General features: G+C 37.8%; 1 protein-coding gene across 1 annotated transcript in view; it reads right to left on the bottom strand.

Annotated features, from left to right (window-relative positions):
- Positions 1-2,481: 2,481 nt before the first annotated feature.
- The window catches only part of LOC111871016 (RNA polymerase II elongation factor Ell), a 335,544-nt gene continuing 314,400 nt past the window's right edge, over positions 2,482-23,625 (bottom strand). The window contains exons 6-10 of the mRNA XM_023863729.2: positions 23,333-23,403; positions 22,267-22,423; positions 17,496-18,398; positions 10,769-10,940; positions 2,482-7,510 (exon numbers count right to left, since the gene is read on the bottom strand). Of these exons, the coding sequence (XP_023719497.1) occupies positions 7,346-7,510; positions 10,769-10,940; positions 17,496-18,398; positions 22,267-22,423; positions 23,333-23,403 (1,468 nt within the window). The 3' untranslated portion in view covers positions 2,482-7,345. The remainder of the gene's footprint in view (positions 7,511-10,768; positions 10,941-17,495; positions 18,399-22,266; positions 22,424-23,332; positions 23,404-23,625) is intronic.

The raw sequence follows: 23,625 nt of genomic DNA, 5'->3' as shown, positions 1-23,625 counted from the left end.
AATAAAATTATTTTCATGTTGAAAGTGGCATTTTTTGTAATCAGGTATACCAATTAATAAGTTGGATGTCCTAATAAATATCTCACAGTATGTTTAACAGAAAAACTGCATTTTTCTTAAATCATTGTTTTAAATGGTGGCTTAATTGCATTTACTACTTACATGTGCAGAATCTACTCTGTTAGTCACTGTATCAGAAGTATGTTTGAAGGAAAACCATCTGACATTGAAATGAAACATGTATAAGACATTCAACACAATCTGATATTTCATGAACACTTTCAATAATTGATACAAGTGCCAAGTGACTTTCATTTGTTGAAATGTGTACATATATTTGCGTTAAATTTAAATGAACTCAAAATCACAAGTATTGGTTAACCCTTTACATTACAATGTCCATGAAACAGAATATGTTTTGGTGGTATACAAAGAATTTCACATATCTATCAGTTTTAAATCATGTCTTTCCTTGTACCTAATAATTCTTTGAAAATTTAATTTCTGACAACAATGAAAGGGTTTAACCATGTCACCATACACGCATTCATTATGTAAAGTGATGTGGACAACTTTTGTTCCAAGTAGTATAAAATACATTTTTTATCATCAAAGTTCCTTCATGTCCAAAGACTATGCCATGTAACAGAAACTGGTTAGCATGTTTTCTGATTAAAATTACCCTAAGATGAATGATACAAACTCCGTCCTAAGTGCAAACAATATATATTATATGTCTTTGATCTTGCTCTCTTCTACGCTACATGTTTCGGTCTCTAACGGCCATCATCAGGTGTATACTCTTACGTTGCTGCCACACTGAAGCCAGTCTAAAATTTAACATTTAAAAAACACATTGTTATTTTCTTCGTTATTATCAACATCTACCTCGTTGATATCTGTCTGGTACGTAGATTATTTTGCACACGTCAATTTTGATTTTCCTGTAGTAGCACTATAAAATCTTTAGTTATAATTTTAAAATCNTGCTGCAGCACTTTAGACATAGGGCGAGTAACCCTAACAATTTTAAATTTAAAATTTAGAGAAAAATTTTAAAGGATTTAAAATTATAACTAAAGATTTTATAGTGCTACTACAGGAAAATCAAAATTGACGTGTGCAAAATAATCTACATACCAGACAGATATCAACGAGGTAGATGTTTAATAACGAAGAAAATAACAATGTGTTTTTTAAATGTTAAATTTTAGACTGGGTTCAGTGTGGCAGCAACGTAAGAGTATACACCTGATGATGGCCGTTAGAGGCCGAAACATGTACTGTAGGAGAGAGCAAGATCAAAGACATATAATATATATTGTTTGCACTTGGGACAGAGTTTGTATCATTTATCGTGTAGAGTGCAACAGGATGCTTAAATATAATATTGTAAACAATTACCCCAAGGGTAAAACCGATATGCAGAATCATATTCCGAACTACAAATTTTGAAGTGTACACCTTAATTACATATTTAAATGCAAGAAAATACTGAAGGAAAATCTGCTGACTTGAATTAGTTTTCATGCATGGAAGGAAATCGATGAAAACTTTCATCCAGTTTACATGCAGTTTCAATCCTCCTGTTTAAGAATTATGAATTATCAACTCAAAGAATTTGATATAATTTGTTACCTATTAACATACATCATCATAACCTTTACAATTCAAATAAATTAATTAACCAGCTCAATGTAACAAATCATTTTGCCACTTGGGAACAACAAGCAATGTACACTGTGCTTATGCATGTAGACTAGGGGGTAGTATATTACATACTATTTACATATCTTACATTCAGATTTAGCTCCCTGCTAAGTTCTATTGGGACTGCAGCTTCAAGCTGCAACATCAACATAGCACTACAGCAGGGTGGAGCCGACTGAGGACCATGCACTGGCAAGAGGAAGAACAATTAGAAATATAAATATAATTTTTAAGATGAAAATAATGATTCATATATCCTAGGATCTATATTCAGTCCAGCAGCAGATTTCAAGAATGAAAACATAACCAAAGCACTTCTGAGTTTAAAATACAGGGATTTAACCAAACCATAACCTGTCCATGTTAAATAGCATCACACTGTCTTAAACCAATGAATGAAAGGTAACATTTGATGAAGTGCCACAGGCAGTCCAGATATTAAACACATTTATGTACATTTACACTTAAATTACTGCTACCAGAATGTTTCTGATTTAGATCTTTACAAAAACAATCGATACTTTGAAGATAATGGTCTTGTAGGATATGATGCCATGGGACCTGGCAGATGGACACCAATGAATTGGAGGAATGTACTACTTTCATCTTCAGCACAAAAGAGGAACAATCCTAATCTGAAAATGAGGCAACATGTTCAACATGTTCCTCCAAGAAGTGAGTACAAATCTACCAAACTTCCTAGATCATAATTTCTGCCACTAGTAACTTTATGTTTCACAACTAAAACTATCTACTCCATATTTTTTTACAACAAGTTACCCAACTACATGGTGTTTCCCATGTGTTAATTTTAACATTAACCTAAAAGAGTTCACTTTGAACAAAGAGGAGCTTTTAAGACATATCCTATGGAATGTCACCTTTAATTCATAAACTCTGTTGCTGGTATTACACGGTAATGCAGATGAATGATGTAGATGAATTTACTCTATTTATTGGGCTAATAATATTCTGCTCATCACCACCTTAAAAATACTGTGTGTAAACATGTCACTAATGAAACCTTATTTCTTAAATGATATTTTAGTTATAAAGTCTTATGGAATACAGTTTTTTGATTCACATGAAATTTGAATTGAACTACACACTAAAAAATGTGCTTCAGTACACTGCATCTGAAACAAACTGTGTTATTAACTTAGAGCTTAACAAATGCAAGCTATAAAGCTACTCCCTGCTTTTAAAATAGCCCAGAAAATCATAAATAAGCCATTTTACTGACCACCAGTAAAAAAAGAAGACCCATGAGAGTATTTGATCCAATATTCAAGATGTTAATGAATACAGTCTTAACACAAATCCACTGACAAGAGCTGACAAAACTCATTCAGCCAACAGATGCAACACTTTCCAAAGTCTATACGTGTAAAACCCATTCTCAGTATAAATACAGTTTGACAAAATATGCATTACAATCTCCCCCCAAAACCCATAAATATATTAATATCATGAAAGTATAAAATGTTAGCAATCTCATGCAATGTTATCACTAGAATCAGATAAAATTCTGCCCATGAATTCCACACTACTTGCTTTCTTTCGCATATGACCTGCATCTGTTAAGTACAAACACCAGAAGCCAAACTTCTATTTTTTATATATCTTATGCATTCTTAAATCTGTCTCTGGTTATCTAATAAAATTACTAACATTCTTCACAATTAACCAATTAACAAGAATAATGTGCCTCCTGCTATCAAATAAGTAAGGAAATACACCATCTTCTGGGATGTGATGTGACAGTCTGAAAGTTTACAAATGTTTTGGAACAAAGTAGTGCTTCCATTTTCAGGGTAGCAGACGGAGGCAGTACATTCATCCAAAACACTGGTAAACTTCTATCAGCCTACACAGAGCCACATCTCAGAAGACGGCATTTTTCATAGTCATCATCATGAGAATCTTGAATCTCAGAAGCAGGGAGAAGACCTAAGCTTATAGAAGCTCACAATAAATAACTAATTAAAAATTCTAAAACTAAAGATCTTATGAAATTCATATACAGCAGCTGCTTGGACTGACATGATCTTTAATATTTAAACTTCCATTAAGAAGCAACGAAGCATCATCATCATCTTAAATCTGCACATGCACAGTGTACAAATCACTAATTGTAACTTCACACCCAGCCCATTTACATCATCAACACAGAATGTAACTCTTTTAGGTCATCACATCATGATCACAGAGTTCCACAACTCTGCACTGATGTGCTAACTTCAAGTAGACATCCCGATGTTGTTGTAAAGTATGTAGTAATTACACAACCCCTGGACTAAAAAAAGTTGTATTTTTTTGGACTTTCTCTTGCAAAATTTCATAAAGCAGAACACAATAATGAAAAACACAAAATTAATATTAATTATTATATGTGGTATTCTTATAAAACACTATACAGTTATTTAAAAGCCTAAGTCAGGGATCGATCCGGTCGTCACCAAGTATTCAGGCCAGGGCACAGATGTAAACTGAGGCCATTGGAAACATCTGTTTCCGTCTTATCTATGTATACAGTAACATAAGCACAGTTGCCATAATGCAAAAAAAAAAAAAATCTCCTTAATCCCTTCTCTGTTGTAAGTAGGAAGAAAATAGGCTTCATCAACAGGAGATGGACAAGATGAGAGAACATAACTTCTCTGGATATAATCTCTTCCACAACCAAGCAAATAACTCTGAATAGCAATAATTGCATACATCATTTAAAGTTTGCTTTATTTTTCTTTCCTAATTTTGGCAACGATGGCAGGATATATTATTTTCTTTCTTGTGCTGGCGCCAGTTGAAGAAAATTTACTGTAGGTATGTGGCATTTAGCCACAGGAATGAGCATCCATCAAAAAACATCACAGTCAAAAATATAACATGTATAGTATGGTAGTTCTAGGTGATCTCACGGCACTCCTTCCAATTGCTCACACTTGCTCACTTGCTCACTGATTCACTCGCACATTTGTCCACAACACAGCCAGAGATAATTGAGTGACAAAGTGACAAATCTAACTAACACTGTTGCTGCAGCACTTTGCCTACCATTCACTATATACTTAAATAAAACCTTTCCAAAATAAGCAAAGTTATTCTGGGTGTGTACAAACTCTAAAAAATCAAACTGGACTACATCTCTACCTCTGTAGTGAAAATTGCACTTTGTCTTTTCCATACCACAGATCAGCTTGTTTTGAAAATACATTAACCAGCAGTGCATCTTTATATGTAATTTTAAAAGTGTCAGGTTTCTGAAGATTAAGCAGATCAATGTGAGTTAAATGACAACATATATATAGAGAGAGAAATTAATCAATGCTGTTGAATAACACTTACATTTCACACCAGGCAATCTGCATAATGACATCTTTCAGGAATTCAGCAAAACTGCATAAACAATGACCATGTAAAAATGCAACTATGTGTTGTGGGTTTACATACTGAATTTCTTTGTTGTAAATTTACAAACATTAAGACATTTTCTTCAGTCCTTTAAGTGCCAGTCTCCAAAGATCTTATACAGATGCAAAAATAGCATATAATTTTTAGTAAGACTGCTATGTAATCTTTAGGAATGAAACTTATTTCTTGCTATCAGTGGCACAATTTCTTAAGACCAGTGGATAGTTAAATTTAATATTAGAAAATATCAGATATAGTGGAGAAGGTTGATAAATCCCACCAACACCGACACTTCATGCAACTGGTTTATCTTGTGCTATATCAGTCTTGGCATATAAGGGTTATAATCTTCAGGCACAATGAATTGGATTACATATATTTCATTTAATGTTGTGTGTTCAGAAGTGGAATTAAACTTCTAAGCCAACTACTTCGTAAATATTCTCATGGAATCTCACACATTCAATCACTACAATCTAGTCCCTGTATTCCTGTATTCTCCTAATTCCATGAAAATAAAGCAAATCCACAGATACTAAAGCAAATATTCGTGTCCTCAAAATTTGTTTCTCATTTAGCAGAAAGGAAACTTTTAAATTATAATAATTGTGCATGGATTCCCACATAATGGCCTGTTCTACTATACTCTACTTATTCTAACACGGTATTACTGAAGAAAAGGGCATGGGAACGAGTTCCCCCCGAATGTTTATATACACACAGTGTACCTGATGCTATGTAATTTCACTGGAAGCATTCTTTTCCATATTAAGAGACAAAAATGGAAGCACAAACTTCGAGAGGAAACGCTTATAAAGTTGGAGTGATATGGTAACTAAATTTTCATTATCTTCCTGTCATGACAACAATGTGACTATGGTTTATTTAACAAATGGCTGTGTCCTGCTGAATCAGCCCTCTCGCCCAAACTAAGCCACTAGCAAAACATCCCCAATTAATTTTGGTGATAACACACTGCCTGCTGCAGTATGTGAAGACAGAGAAAAACATAATACGAAGAGAGCAAGGCTGGCATTGACATTTTAATCTGTGTGTCATTTAAAAATTTTTACTGGTTTGCAGGCCATGCTGCAAAATACCCATACCTCCCCCTGATTGACTCCAGGGTTGTCTGCACTGGTATATTAGGAACAGGGACTTATGTCATAGCAATATTCAATAAAGAACTACTGGGGGGGGGTGATATCACTGTAATGAAAACATACTGTAAGACAGTAGAGAATGTCAAGAGAACAGCTAAAAACAAATATACTGGGAGAAATGACACAGTCAACTCTGTGGAGTTCAGCCACAACTGAGTATACACGCCCTAAACTGAAATGAAAGGAAACAATGGAAGGTAAGATATAAAACTTAATCATAACAGTGAAAATAAAAGAAAGTCCACAAAGTTATATTTTGAAATTTAGGATTGAAAATTTTTTAATTCAAATTTGAAACCAGTCCCTTGATGGTTGGAATTAGCATTACATTTTCAAGGAAATAGATGTATCTACACTTCCTACTTCCACTTTCCCAGTTCCTGAGGTGTATGTCAGAATTAATTTGAAGTTATACAGCTGTCTCTCTACAAACTATACCAATCCAACTGCAGGTTTAATTTGTTAAAACTCGTTATGACAGTGTAACAGCTGAAATAAGAAAGAGCGCTAAGAAGCACAATGAGAAGAGGATGAATGTTTATGTGTAAGTGCTGTATCAATATCAGGACCCTAGATGGCAATAATCAAGAGGGGTCATATGTAAATGTATACTCTGCTCTCTCTCAAATGAAAAATATATTTCGATTTTATGAAAAGGTCAGCAACTAACTTCACTTCCAAAGTGCACTGCACTACACTATTCCCTTTCCTTTCAGTTTAAGCACTGCATAAAAAACTAAATGTGTTTCAAGCAGAACATAAAACAAGTAATGGCAATAAGCCTCACATACAAGAAAGAAGGAAAGAAAAACATCACCTCTTATTTGGAAAAACTGCTAATACAAGTATGTAATGGTTGTGGCAGGGATGGCAGTGGTAGTGGTGTTTGAGTTGGTGGTGAGATTGAGTGAGGGTGGTAATCAACTGCATAATAAAACTTAACCCCCGAGATTCCTTCTTCGTCTTCTCACATGAAGTAGTTGTCGTTGGCAGAGAGGGGTGGCAGCAGGCAGCAAGGAGAGTGGTGGTGGCACCGGGGTCGGAGCCAGGGGAGGCCAGGGTCAGTAATGATCACCACCCGAGGCGACTGCAGAGTCGTATTCCAGCACCAAGCGCTTTATATATGACAACTTCTCATGCAAGTACTGAAACCTACGCTTTGCCTCTTGGAACTTGAGATCGCGCTTGTTTTCCTGGTATTCTTTAACTATTTGGTTCTTGATGGCCTACAAAATAAAAAAAAAATGACATTATGTTCTCAGCTTCATGTTTAACCTTAAGCCATATACAAGTATAGTCTATGTGTGCGTGCGTGAGTGCATGAGCACACAAACGCGCATCTTCATCTCATACAAGCACATGACACTGTACATCCACAAAGCTAATGCAGACATCATGGGCAATACTTTATTACATAACTAGAAAGATCAACATTGCAATTCTGACCATGTGATTGACGAAATGTAATGGACTAAACGTCATTCTGCTTTTCAAGAACCATAACGTAAAGGTAAGGTACAGCTGTCCCTGCACTTAATTAATTACACACCATGCCATGAAGATGTATGGGAAGTGGAGGTATAGTTCCATCATTCTTGACCTCTGATGTATTACCCTAATACTATCATAAACGTATCATCATTATTATTATTACCCCACCACCAATGTTGTTACTGTCACTTTAATCTAGTTCTGTGCAGAACTTATTACTTATGTATAAAGTATGTAAGTCAAATTTGATGGATATAACTTCAAAGAAGTGTATGATAGTTTGGTACAAGTCTGCCAACATTTGAGAGGAATATATTGCCTTGGGGTTAAAGAATAAGACAAGGAAGAAACCAGCGTGAACTAAGTGGCAAATCCAACATAACCTCAAAGTTTTGCATCATTGTCGTGTTTGTAACTATTGATCCATACAGAATATTTCATACATAATACATATGTATGCTTATGATCTATCTCTGTACCAAATTTCACACAGTTACCTCCAATAGTCAATTATTTACTGCTATCAAACCAAAAGCTAAAGGCATTTTTGAATGACCACCATGTTTCACATTCTACAAAAATGTTACCTCAACAAAAGTTGCCTTTTTTCTTTTTCAAGATCTATTATCATATATAATTTCAAGACTCTAAAGCAAGTTGCACTAGCACTGCTCTTATTTTACAACTAAAGGTGGTAATAGGTCGTGGAGGCCCATAAGGTTGTGAGATGTTGAGGCTCGCACATTTTCCAGATAATCAGCTCGCAGATGGTGCTGAGGTTGTCAGCCTTATGCAATGGCTGCACTTCATCCCTCAGGAAGATTTCTGGTACTCATTTCGGTCTGAGGCTGTGTTGACCCCAGGGCCATAGTGTGGCTGGAAGGATTAGGTCAAGTGTAAAATCCAATGACCTCATCGGGAATCAAACCCGCAACCTTTTGGCTTGTATCAGAGTGCCTCATTCACCTATGCTACCACATACTCCCTCATATGCCTTCATAGCATAGTCCTCAATTAGTCAAGCACATGGACAGGTGATTGTTGTGGTGTTACTACAGATTGCAGAAAATTAAAAAAGTACGGTGTTGGAATGGCTTCCAGTGGCATAAAATTCATGAAAATCAGCCAACTGGCGAACATATTGAGAAGGAGAGGGGGCGAGATATATGTGCATGTATGCACATGCACGCACGCGCGCGCGCGCACACACACACACATACACAATGGTAATCTCATGTGCTTATATTTTATTGTCTTCCAGGTAAGAAAGTAAGCTAAAAATCTGCAAAAGATTATGATTATAATAAAATACAAGGTTTAGAAGTGAATTAAAAATATATAGAATGACTGCATATGTTACATTCTTTCATCTTACATATTACCAATCAGCTGAAAATTGTGATTGAGTGGGTAGGGATCTCTGCTTCCTATTTGGGAGGTTCCAGGTTCAAATGTTAGCTCAGGGAACAGCTATCCAGATTAAACGTCTTCAGTCCTTTGGAAAATTCCAGGACAGTAATTCAGATTAGGCCATGACCACCTTCTTCTGCATCCTCTCCAATCCATTATTCCATAACCATCCTACCATTTGACACTACACAGTCCAAGCTATTGATCACACTATTAAATACATACAAAACTAAGTAAAACAAATAAATTTCTGGCATTAGCCGTGAAAACCTCCCTTATAACAGTTTACAGAAGCCTCTGCCTTGATGCAGAAACAAATTTTTGTCTTTTCCATCCAGGAGAACAGTTTCTCTCTGATATTTAACGTGTTACACATTAGTCATACAGCTCTTGGATAAGATGTTTATACCTTAACTACAATGTAACAAGAGATGTATCTGCATGTCTTCAGCTACTTCTGATAGACAAGATGAAGACAGCAAAACGTGACTATGGCTAGTTTCAGATCACAATGTTGACATAAAGCTCATGTTCAAAAGATTTGCTTATGACAGTGCCTAAGTCCAACCCCTAGTTTGTTTACTAGCTTCTGTCGGGTGAATACAGATTTCCTGTCATACCTTCACTCCTTCACTCCTGCCTGATAATCTGCCCCTTTAATCATGTTACAGAAAAGACATTTTGGAAGATGTCTGCTTGCAGGATGATTCAAGTATATGTGCTACACTAACAATGGTGAAGAATTACAATGTACTTTAAGAATAATTAAGCAAAATCGCATCAAGAAACAGATTAATTTCTTATGAAACTTAACTTCATATAATTATAACAAAATCATTTATTAACATAAGTAGTTACCATGAAATAAATGCTGAAAGGAAGAAACTGTTTTTACAGAAATAAATACAACTATACAATAATATCAAACTCATTTCTAAAATAATTAATGATACATGAAATAAACACTGTAGGAACCTCAGTTGAGAACCAAAGCACCTACGATGTTCCAAATTGTGTGACTTCAGCATGTGTTTCCAATAGGTGATGCCATTCACCAAAGATTATGGATGTATGGTACCAACTTCTGGCAGAAATATAAATATTCATTGTTGTTCTGACCGCAGTCACACTAAACTGAGGTGTTAAGTTTTCGAGGTAAAAAAATTTCCCATACTAAACGTTGATATTTATAAAATCGAAATTCACCAAATATGGGAAAATAATAAATTGTTAATATGGGGTATTGGCTGGGACCAGGAAAATATTCATTACATATGCACTTCATTAAAGGCAGGAACACTAAATCAGGACGTCGCTAACATGTGCTGCTGAAAGAACAAACCCTTTCAGATGACATGCAATAAAATACAAGTCCTTATGGACAACAATGTTGTATAAAAGGAACTGCAAAAATCTCTTGTTTATAGTGAAAAGATTCATTTCCTTCACAAATACTCGGGCCTTACACTGAGTAGGACTGAGTAAAGCGCCATCTATTTTCTCTTGCACCAGCAATAAACGAATAACGAAACCCCCTCCACAGTAAATACTCATCGCGAATTATCTTTACTGGACTGAATTACCTTCCAGGTAGGGCTATCACGTTCTTCCTGTCGTAACCTCTCTTCAAGCTGAGCAAACCGCTTTGATACTTTCTCCACCTCAGCATGAAGGTCTCTGTACTCACTATAGTCCGCAGTGAAGTCGGCCTTATATCGCCTGCGCTGCTCATTGTCACGTATTGAACTATAATTCCTACGAGAAAGCAAACAGTCTCCTTTACAGAACATTCATTATAATCAGTAACATAATCGTTTAAATGGGAAATAACTTGCTGATCACCATTTCATGTGTTTACTCACATCTACTGCCAGTATGGTTCATAAAAATGTTTCTGGTACACCAAATATGTGAGGCTATTCAACCATTTATCTCTACAGTCTAGCAGCTTTCCTTGCAGGAGAAAACTTTTAAGGTCTTATGACTGATTGGTTGGAAAACATCTTGCAAGATGTATGCACAGCCAGAAGGATAATATTAAAATGGATCTTAAAGAAATAGGATGGCAGGATCCTATGAACACATTACTAAACATTCTGGTTCCATAAAAGGGGGAAATTTCTTGAGTAGTTGAGAAACTATTAGATTCTCAAGAGGACATATGGTCAGTGGGATGGTTACTTTCCACATTTGATTTTCACTCTAATTTAATAAAATGCTTCATTCTCAACATAGGAACTTCATTTCATCTGCCGAGTTTTGATTAAATTCTTGTTTCATAAAGACAAATTTCCATTATTACACAACAGGGAGGAAAAGCAAATTTATTTTTCCAAATTTTAAATCTCTCTTTTCTCTTGCCAGTTGCTATATTTACAGTTCTACATACTGTCTGAAGTTTAGCCAGTAAAAAAATATCACCTATGTACACATTTTGTATCATCAATTACGGCCCAACTTCTGGCAGCCTGTTTTTCTAAAAAGGCCACAATTTTCTCTTCAATACAGAGACTTTACAATTACATTTCCAACAGTTATACGGTTTTGGGGAGCAGTGGATATGAACAATAAACTCAAGAAAATCTTAGATGTAAGAAATGTAACATTGACATTGATTTCAGATAACTGAAAGTTAATTAAATGAGGGTAGACCACAAATTGAGGAACATTAAACGGGGGTTGCATCATATTCTTTCCTTTATCTTCTACTGGTAGATTAATTCTCACTATAATTTTCAATTTCTACTGAAGTAAAGGTTATAAAATTTTCAAGATTGCACTGAGCTATAATTTACAAATTTTTAAATAAAAAATACTGTATGTCACCAACACAGCAATGGTGGCATGACTTTAACAATATTTTTATTTTATAAATTTAACAAATTGAATGGCTTCATTGGTGAATTCAATTTTTCATACGAATCTGATTAATTTACTTTCTATACCTATAATGAGGCAATGAAATTCTGTTACTGAGGTAACAGAAATGTTTTACAGTCTTACACATTATTTCCTTTACCTTTACATTAATTACTGTACTTTTATTCTTATGTGAGAACTCATAAATATGCAGTATTAATGTTCATTCAAGTTAGCTAACCAAACAGAATTCAGTGTTAGGCGCTAACAATATGCTTTAACCCATTTTCAAACTACTACCGAATGCAGATTACAATAAAAGAACTGAATACATCATTACTTGAAGTCAGATATTATTTACAATATGGAAATATACTAAAGAAGAGGATAATTATTTATGCAGCTGAAGAATTCTGAGATTGTGGAATACATCTTACCAAACTGGTACTTCCAAAACCAAGCTTTAATACTCTCAGCCTACTGATGTTACATCATTTGGTTTTTAACAATCACAGATGATAAGCAATGTAATAACAAGATTACATACGGAGTGTTTCAAAAATATGTAGCATAACTTCAGGAATGATTTCCTCATACATCAGCAATAAAATAGTTTATATCAGCATAGGTCCAGCAATGCATAGTTCCCAAGTTTTTATGGTCCACTTCCTGCCTAAACACAGGCCTCACTTTGATGTCTCATTGCCCCCCAAAGACAATCGAAAATTCCTTGCATTTGCTTACTGTCTGAAAACCTGCCACAATTTCATTTCGGAGAGCTTCCACATCATCTACTGGAGATGAATACACTAATGACTTTAAATGGCCCCACAAGTAGAAATCCAGTGGACTTAAATTAGGTGAGCATGAAGGCCAGACAACTGGTCAACCTCTACCTATCCACCGACCAGGAAACTTTTGATTCCGATACTTTAGGCAACATGAAGGCCAGGCAAACGGTCCACCTCTACCTATCCACCGACCAGGAAACTTTTGATTCCAGTACTTCGGGCAACAAAACTGAATTTGCGAGAGTGCCATCATGCATGAAGTGCAGTTCTCAATAGATGATGAGTGGCATGTAATTCTGCTCTGTAAACCTGTTTGGAAGCATGTGGGGTCCAAATATATTATCACCACAAATATTGGCCCAGATTTTTATGGAGAACAGCTGCTGGCGATGTGACGGAATAATTGCATGTGGATTTTCATCTGCCCGCAGATGGCGACTGAATATTCTGGATTCCATCTCTTGTGAACTGTGCTTCATCCGTAAATATCACAAAGGCAGGGAAGTCAGAATTTGTATGACACTGTTGTAAGAACCACTGGCACAATGTTACTCATACATTGTAGTCTCGTAGTGACAAGGCCTGTACATGCTGCAGATGGTAGGGATACAGCTGTTGTTCTAGTAACACTCTCCAGACAGTTGAATGAGTGACATCCACTTGCACTGATACCCTTCGGGTGCTGATTTCAGGAGTTTCATTCACAACATCAAGAATATCCTCCAATACTTCAGGAGTCATAGAGCTTGGTCCCCCCGTTGGTAACACGAGGTGCAAAATTCCCATGTTCACAAAGGCGGTGATGGATACTTACAAATGTTTTCTTATCTGGACATCTTCGCCCTGGATGCCTTTCTTGGCACAAACAATGAGTCACCACAGCATTACTGTCTGCCAAACCATACACATAACGCATACTGGCTAGTTCTTGATGTAAGTACATCGTCTCAACAAACTGCAATCACCACACGCTTAACACACAATTACAGTACACTTCTCCTATTAAGACTTGGAAACATTCCAAGATTGTGCTGAACTGATACCACGAACACCTTAATGTAGTGAATGATGGAAACTATCTGCGGTAGTTACGAAATTCAGTTTATCATTCAGCGGTTTTAGAAAGTCTATGCATTTCTGGACCTATAAACTGTTTTTAGAATGTGAAATGTTTTAAATATTTGGGTAGCTTGTTAACAGATGATGGAAGGTGTACTTGTGAAATTAAATCCAGGATTGCCATGGCAAAAGCTGCATTTAGCAAGAAGAAGAATCTTTTTACCAGCAAATTGGACTTAAATTTGAGGAAGAAACTAGTGAAATGCTACATTTGGAGCATAGCTCTGTATGGGGCTGAAACATGGACACTTAGGGCAGTAGATCAGAAACATCTGGAAAGTTTCGAAATGTGGTGTTGGAGAAGAATGGAGAAGATCAGTTGGACCGATTATGTGAGAAATGAAGAAGTGTTAATTAGAGTCAGTGAGCAGAGGAATATCCTACATGAAATAAGAAAACGGAAGGCTAATTGGATTGGTCATGTTTTACGCAGAAACTGCCTTCTAAAAGAAGCTATCGAAGGAAAGATAGATGGGCGGATAGAAGTGACAAGAAGACGAGGAAGAAGACGTAAGAAGATGCTGGATGACCTTGGGGACAGAAGAGGATACTGTCATTTGAAGGAGAAAGCTCTAGATCGCATTAAGTGGAGGAATTGTTTTGAAAGAGACTGTGGACCTGTCGTCTTGACAGATTACTGATGATGATGATGAAACTGTTTTTATTATCTACAGATGAGGAACACAGGGGGTACATGGTAGCATAGTTGGTTGAGGTACTATGCTACAAGCCGAAAGGTCGCACGTTCAAGCCCAGATGAGGTCATTGGATTTTTCAACTGACCTAATCCTTCCAGCTGCATTATGGCCCTGGGGTCAACTGAGTCTCTAACAGAAATGAGTACCAGAAATCTTCCTGAGGGATGAAGTGCAGCCAGTGCATAAGGCTGACAACCTCACCACCATCTGTGAGCTGATTGTCTGGAAAATGTGTGAGCCTCACCATCTCACAATCCTATGGGCCTCCATGGCCTGTTACAGGGATACCTTTACTTTACTCTTCTTACTTACATATGAGGAACTCATTCCTGAAGTTATGCCATGTACTTTTAAACACTCTGTATTATTATAATAACGGCAGATACAACACAGAGTTTAGATATGTGAGAATTTGCTTTAACCAACATGTTTCAGCCTCTACTTGGCCATTTTCAGGGGCCTTTTCTGGTTGTCACAATCCTCAAATTTAATCATTTCTCAATTTATTTCAGGAATGTAATTCTTAATTATCACTATTATTATCATAGGAGCTGGGATGGCTCAGTTGGTATAGCAATAGGCCACAGGATGGATGGCTGGGGTTCAATCCCAGTAGGGGTAAGAGATTTCTCTCTACTCCACAGCATCCAGACCAGCTCTTGGGCCCACCCACCCTCCTAACCAATGGGTACTGGGACATCTTTCCACAAGGGCAAAGCAGAAAGGGCATGAAGATGACCGTTCATCTCCACCAAGTACTGAGTTCAACAACAGTGGAGCTATACCACCATGCCCCCACAAATCATCATAGCATGGTGCTTAACTTATTGAGCACAGAGATAAATTTACCCTTTACTTTACCTTACTATCATTCTCAACTATGAGAATCAAGGAGTGAGAAAAACTGTTAGTGGCCTGACTGCCAGTGGAGACTGAAACATTTTGGAAGGCAGCTGATTTTCTACTTGGCCATTAGGCCATGTATGGAGTTCTGGAATTCTCATTCGATAACCTGTGTTAGAAAGGAAATGGTGAACTACATCCAAAGAAGGTTATGATCAACATGATCAGTAAGTCATAACAATTAATATTTCCTTTCAGTTCAATGATTTCTACCATCATTTCATGCCTGGCTAGTGTGTGACAGGAAGAAATGAATCTTGGTACCATTCAAAAGCAGAAGTCACACCAAGGTACTCATAAAATGCTGCTCTGCCTCTTCCTGATGACCAAAATATGTGTCTGGCTATCAGATATGCACAAATTTTCAATCCCTGATTTCAACCTTACAACATTTTCATAGGACTTAATTGCTATTCCAATATCATCACATTGTCTTGCTTTGTGATGATGAGACAGGAACATACAATAAACAGTAAACTCCCTGACATGTATGGGAAATGGGATCTGCTGGTTAAATGAGAACTTCTTACAGAAACTCAGTTCAAAGTCAAAGCAACGTATTTCTGCTTTAGTTCTTTGGCGGGCATCTTCCTCGGTAATGTAGTTATCTTACGGGTAAAAGATATTGGATAAATACACTGTAACATGATCACAAATTTAACTAGCCTCTATTGTAATGGTGCCTGCCTGAGGATGGTACTAGATGGTGCTACCAGTGGCAGCTGGGATAACTATTGAGTGGTAGGTGAACTTATGTGCACTGCAAACTTGTTTCTGAATAGTTTATATAAACGATGATTTTCTTGGGAATTCTAGCCAGTTGGTTGAGAGTTCTGGGACTTTAATGTACTTAGTTTTCTGTGTTTACTGCTATACCATCCTCCCTACTATTAGATGATGGAGTTTTTGTGTTTCACTTTGTGGCGTTTATCTTTTTAACTCAATAAATTAACATCATTATAGTCCAAAAACTGGCATGTCACATTAAGTTAAATTCTGCCATTTGTCACTGCACACACATATACACAGTATCAGTGATTCTGCTAAGCGTTCTGTATAGCTGTTAAACGCCATCCCTGGCAAACAATGACACATAAAGTTAATTTCAGTAACATCTGCCAGGGAACAATTTACACTCTTTCCTATTATGAAGGCACCTACCTTCTATGTTGCAGCCCATGAAGCATTACAGAAACTGGAGAAATATATGCTAAAGCCTTATGTTCAAATTTTGGTGAATTATCCATGAAAAAAAGCCCCAAACTAAGTAAAGGGATGTGATTCCTTCACCATGAAAATGTGAAGCTGTACACTTCTTAAATTGTGCAATGCTATACCAGAATGTTATGCCATCTTTCCCATCCCCTGACCTGGCAGGCACCAATTTGCTTGAACATAAGCCACAATTATCCTCCCAAATTAACACTTTTAAAATCAGAATGAGGCTTATAAGTTTTTAAAGAAATAGTGACCTACATCCAGTAAAGGTACATACACTTATGCAAACTCAGTTCAAACTAATGTTACCAGCTAACGGAGTTCTAATTGTCTGGTGTTATTAGAGCTACTCATCAAACCCAATAATTTAATTAGTATTTTCAGCAATAAATGTAACTTCACAAAGCAACTCAAAACTTGCTTATTCTGAGTTGTTCTGACTATTACTTGTGTTGATGTAAAAAGTACAGGTATCACTGTAACATGCCGTGGAGGGATATAGGGTTGTGAGATGTTGAGGTTCCCACATTTTCTAGACAATGGGCTCATAGATGTGATGTAAAAGTATACACATTTTTCCAGAGTGTGATTTAGATCCAGGTAAATACAGTACTTTAAGGGAGATGAAGTACCAATGAACAATAGTGGCAACAGGTATTATGCATGAATTAAATTAATTTTAAATTTTCATACACCAGCCAAAAATTATGTTTTATACTCACAAAATATATTCTGGGTATTCTGAACTGTTACTTGTAGAAGTTTTCTCCTTAGCCTCTTTCTCTCTTCCTGTGTCCATGTTCTCCAGCTGACTCTCAGGACTGGAACCACCGGCAGAACTGTTCTGAGTTGTTGACGAAACCCGAGTTGTCCATCTATTGTTGCGATTGTCATGATGACCTCCATGACCTCGGCTGCTCGTTGATTGACTGAGCACTCCATTCTCTGTTGATCTGTTCCAACACGTAGAGGAATCATCCACTGATGCAGATGTCACTCTAGTGCTGCCACTAACACCACTAACACTAGATGGATTAGATGCCACTGATTCACACTGAGCCTTGCTGGCCACTACACTGCTATCATAGCCTCCTTGAGCACTACTGCCACTTCGTTTTTCATCATTTTCCTCATTTTCGGGCCCATTTCTCCACTTCCCGTCCACAATCGATGACATTACTGACTGACTGCTGTATCCGTTATTCCTGAGCAAACTCTCACCCCCACCATTACTACTTCTATTGCCACCATATTCTCTACTACGAGGGTTCGTATTCATGACATCCCTACTTTTGTCCCTGTCCTTATGCCGAAAGAAATCATCAGGTCGTGATGATGATGATGATGATGATGAGTCTGCAGGTGTGCTGCGTGGCTGTTGGCTTGAGTCTGGTAACCTGGCCATGACAGGTGCCTGTTCTGTTGGTTTGCTGCAGTAATGAGAGATGCGCTTGCGTTTAGTTGGCAGACCATCTGCTCCATCAATATATCCTGGCCTCTTCATGTTGTATGAGGAGGAGATAGCTGAAGGAGGACTGCCTGGGTGAGTACTAGTGGGAGACTGTCCACTGCCTGAACTCCCTCCATCACTGCTTCCTGGTGGAGTCAGGTTCTGTGGTTTACGCCTGCAAAGAAAAACAAAACTAGTTTGCAGCATCTTTTGGCAAAACAGTACTCAGCTAATGAACAAAGAAAAGGATAGTCAATAACTTTAACATGTTCAATTAGAAATGGGGAATATGATAAGACAATAACATGGCTGTAGGGGCAGAAACAAAAGAATCTAATGTGTACTGCAGTGGTGTAGCTAAGAAGTATCCTGAATCAAGGATTTCCATAACCTGGAAGAGAGAATGTGAGATATTTTTAGGCATGCATAAAGTGCAAAACAGCAATGCCTTGCCATTTTCAAATCTAGTACCTTTTTACAATTTTTACCAGAATGGAATATGAAATATTATATACTACATCAATGTCTTTAAATGTTTGAAGCTTTTAACAGGCTGATAAGATACAACATATTCTAACATTTGTGTCATACAAGGTGGTGGAGAGGGGGTGACAGAGGCAGATATACAGAAATACAATTCAAAGTTGGCATCCGCGAGTTTGCCTAAAGTGCTGTTGAAGCAAAAGCGGTATTTCCATATGACCAGATCCTTCTGTGAAGATGAAGTACGGAATGGTGAAGACAGTAATTGTGAGACGACTCCAGAAAGCCAATATTCCTAAGTTCAATATACGTATTACATAAAAATCATACAACAATGTAGTCATGGGGTGGGCAGCACCATAGCTCAAGCTGTTAGTCACTGGCTTCCCACCATGGTGGCCCGGGTTCCATCCTGGGTCTCGTCAAGTGGGATTTATGGTGGACAAATTGACACTGAGGCAGGTTTTCTTGGAGTACTTCGGTTTCCCCTGCCAATCTTCATTCCACCAAATTCTCCATCATCATAATCACCCGGGGCAGGCTACAATAGGCCAATCAGTGGCCGTCGTGCCAAGTGCACCCAGTTGGACTCCATCCTCCACTAAGAGAATTTAAAATTTTTTTTTAAGTAGTCATGGGGTATATGTGGTCTTAGACAATGAGTAAAGATCTGAACAAAAATGGTATTTGTTGCGAAGTGCTGAACATTTTTGGTTACTGAATGCTGGAATTTCATTAATCTACTCTGTAAGATGAAGTGCTATGCAGTTATTGCAGTTTAATTTTGTGTAATACAGTGTAATACACAAAATTTGATTTACAAAATAAAAATTTATAATGTAATTTATCTGAACTTTTATGCATGGACAATTCATCAACTATGTGTTGTGGTCCAGGTTCAATACCAAGCCAGTTCATGTGGGATTTGTAGTGGTTTTACTCCAGTATTTTGGTTTCCCCTGCCAATTATCATTTCATCAAGTGCTCCCTTTCTCTCATCTATTAACCAGTGCCGGTATAATGGGCCTACTTGGAGAAAAAGTATCAAGGGACTTGATCTGATCCCACTTTCAAAATAATATACGGTGAAATGAAATTCATGCACAAGCACTCCAAAGTGTGACTCCTTGTTAATAATCAAGCCACAAATGTTATACAACACCTGTCCTTGAGGCACTCAGATTTTACATATGCATCATATCAAATGGAGTAACATACTTCTCAGCAGTTATATACACAACAATACATAGCACAATGCTAGGAGTAGCACAGTAGGGGTCAGTACTGGAATCACTGGGGACGTTGTTGTCGGCCCTCTTCTGCCTGACAGGCTGAATGCTCAATGATATCATGCTTTTCTGGTAATTGTTTTACCAGAGCTGCTTGAAGAAGGGCCTCTAGCTGTGAGGTGGAGGTTGTTGTTACAGCATGAAGGAGCTCCTAAGCGCTACACAGATGATGTTTGGTAGCAGCTGAAATCAACACATTCAAGAAGGTGAACTGGACATCGGGGGGCTAACTGCATGGTCTCCTCAGCTGCCACATCAGACTCTGATGGATTTTTTCTTGTGGGGACACCTGAAGGAACACATTTATGCAGTCCCTTCCAGGACAACTGAATATCTCATGCCAAGACTTCAAGCAGCTGTGACAACAGTCAATGCCAACATGCTGAAACTGCTGTCTGCCATGAATATGTGGGAGGCCTCTTTGAACACCTCTTGTATCTACAAGCCACCCACGGCTTGATCATTTGACAGCTTGGGTCATTTAATGGTGACATGTATCTTGAAAACAAAATGTCACAGAACATATTGTCACTTGTTGGGGGATTGTAACGTGACAAATAACTTCAAGTCATTTTCGATCTTAGTGACTTTATTGCATACTTGCTCTTAGACTTACACAGTTAACAATTTCAAAATTACTGCCAGCTGCAATATCACAATTACTTCTCCTGCTGTAGTCACTGCTATTCACTCAGTACAACTCAACAACAACTTGTGGCTGCTGGACTTCACCTCATCTCTTCGAAAGGCTGGAAACCGACTCCTAATGCGCAATTGCACTTGGCGACTGCTAGCCTTCCACCCTCTCTGCGACTGATAGAATTTCACTTTTCTCCTTAGGCATTCTGGTTTCTCTTATAAACCCTCAGCTGGACAGCGGAAAACGCACCTCGCTTCCCTGCTGCATACTCACAATCGTATCAAATGCCTAGCAATAGTCGCTGCATGTTCTCGCCTGTTGCGTGACGTCACAGCCTAACAGGGAGGGGCGTTTACCGAGCGTTGTGTAATGATGGAAGGAGTAGGGGTATGTGAAGTCATTTGCGGAAATGCAGAGTTCATGTGACCCCTACTTCCTGTTGCACCATCCATGTTACACTATGCCCTTCTAAGGGTTGCTCATCCCGAACGGCCCAATGGTACATCCCCATTCCTTTTCCTTTGGTGTTCGTCTTCGGGGAGCTACCTCCAGCCCCTTTCTTCAAAGGGCTCATCTCGATCAGCTCCATGGTACAGCGGTCGTTGATTCCGTCGTCTCACATTCATTTGTCGCTCATTCACTTGTTCTAGCTAGGGAGGCTGGTGCTTCTGTGTTACCAGTCCACCATGTGCTATTCCATTTCTTCCGTTTCGGAAGGGGTCGACCCCTCCACAGTGTCCAGTGTCTCATCTCTCTTAATCTACTGGAAATCCAGATGGTTCCCTTCATGCCCTCTGACTCGAGAGCTTGTCCAAGGGCCTCGTGTAATGTCTTCATGCTTCTAGGAATGGGTTCCTTGACGTTTCGGCTCCTTATTCTTCTGTTGTCTTCTGTGTGTGCTCGACGTTGCTTCTGGAGTGCTTGTTTTTCCTGGGATATTTTTGTGGCATCGTCCCTGTGTTTCCTATGCCGTGCCACTTCTGCATGGAGGGTCATCCTGATTCTCTAAGCGGCCAGTTTCTTCCGCAGTCCTTCTTGTTGTTTTTCTTAGTCTGCCATGTCACTTTCATGTGACAGCTTGTCCCTCTTGTGGCAACGGCCAGTCCTTTTCTTCGGTGTTTACCGAGCACTGCGTAATGATGGAAGGAGTGGGGGTATGTGACATCACTCGCAGAAATGCAGAGTTTACGTGACCCCTAATTCCTGTTGTGCCAGCCACGTTACAATATGTTGTACAATATTTCTGATTTGTTTTTTAAAACAAGGAAGAGCTTGTGGGTAAATTTTGTTCCACTCTATATAAGAGATCTACTTAATAAATGTATCAAGATAATCAGGTGTCACTGAAACAGTCATGAATTTCTTTTTCTGTTACTTCTACAAATCAAGATGATTCGTCAGACTTTAGATAAGTATATAAACTGTGGGTCATCACTTTCTTAGCTATGCTTGTTTACAACACTGAAGCAACACACACAGTGATGCAAGAGAAATATTACCTGTTTTGATATTATTTCTGTTTACCAACAGAGCCTATCTACTGACCTTGCAACTCAAATTCAGTTAACTACACAAATCAACAAACTGGCTCTACATATTGCATTACCCTACTGTACAAGTCTGATACAGACCGCTTCAGTAACTGCCTCTCCTGTTCTGTATAGAATGGCCAGTCCTCCTGTACATCATTCCATACATTACGGATGAGTTGGTATGTGTTGTCCCGCAAGACTGCCACCTGCATTAAGATTTTTGTCACACTGTTCTTATCCCTGTCCCGCAAACCATCTGAAACAAAACACAACTTTCTAAATATGACAACCCTCCTACTGCCTTAGCCTAACATAATAACATGACAATGCGAATTCTGTTTCTGGGTGAAGCCATCATGTAGAAATAGGTGACATTACTGATGTTCTGGCAGCACAACCAACTTCCACAAAGTGCAGTCACTGAGAAACAGAATCCACATTATACATAACACAAAATGTATTAAATCTTACTTATATCATTATGTTAGATATAAGAGATCACAAATGCTATGGCAAATAAGATCTAGTCCATGCAGGCAATGACACATGGTGTTTGAAAAATAGGGTTCTTCCAAAATATGACCATACAACAGTTAGTATCAGGGTTATTCACGGGAAATCCTTTTCAGGTGTCCAGCCCCTTCCAGCAAGCACTACGGGGCCATAGATTTGGGCTAGACAAAGACATCGAGGTGTTCCTTCTGGAGGGAACAGAATGGCTACTGCATCTATGGGATGTCTGCTTCAGTACCCATAGCAACTATTTTTGATGGCCTCTTCTATTCTGCCCAGAACAACTCAGAAATTAATTTCAACTGAATAACCCTTGTATACTCTGTGTAGCATGTAGACTGTTTATAGTCACTCATGCACATGATAATTATTCAGAAGATGTAAAATATGATATCTGGGTTACTAGTAGACCACTGGAGTCATTTTTCCATGACAAAAATAATTAATTATGCCAAATTGAATGAAATCAAAAGAACAGGATGCACTAACAGTACATTTTGAAAAAGAATATTAAATACTACAGGGTCTAAGAAAAAGTTGGGTTACAAAGAACAAATGTGAATAAGACTCAAATAAAAAGCGATAAATTTGGTAAAACAGAAACTCTTCCAAATATCAAAAAAAATAAACTAAAAAAATGATTAAACTGTACCTTTGTTAATCCTGTCATACAATTCTGGCTTTTTGTATGGCCTCACAGCCAAGAGATGGATTAATCTCTCCCTGCAAACAAGAACAATGTACCATACAATACACAAAACATATATATCTGTGAGACATGAACAATTCAGTAGCATAATGAGTGCCAGACAGCAACAACTGATTGGCAGCAAAATATCAATTTAATGAAGATTACCATCTTCTGGGATGTGACCCCACATACCTTAACAAGCAATTATCAATGTTTCAAAGAAACCTACTTCCTTTGTCTTCATAATGTAAGAT

This window comes from Cryptotermes secundus, unplaced genomic scaffold, assembly GCF_002891405.2.
Source record: "Cryptotermes secundus unplaced genomic scaffold, Csec_1.0 scaffold1606, whole genome shotgun sequence".
NCBI classification, from domain to species: domain Eukaryota; kingdom Metazoa; phylum Arthropoda; class Insecta; order Blattodea; family Kalotermitidae; genus Cryptotermes; species Cryptotermes secundus.
The sequence above is the reverse complement of the archived record's forward strand: the minus strand, read 5'-3'. Positions and strand labels throughout refer to the sequence as shown.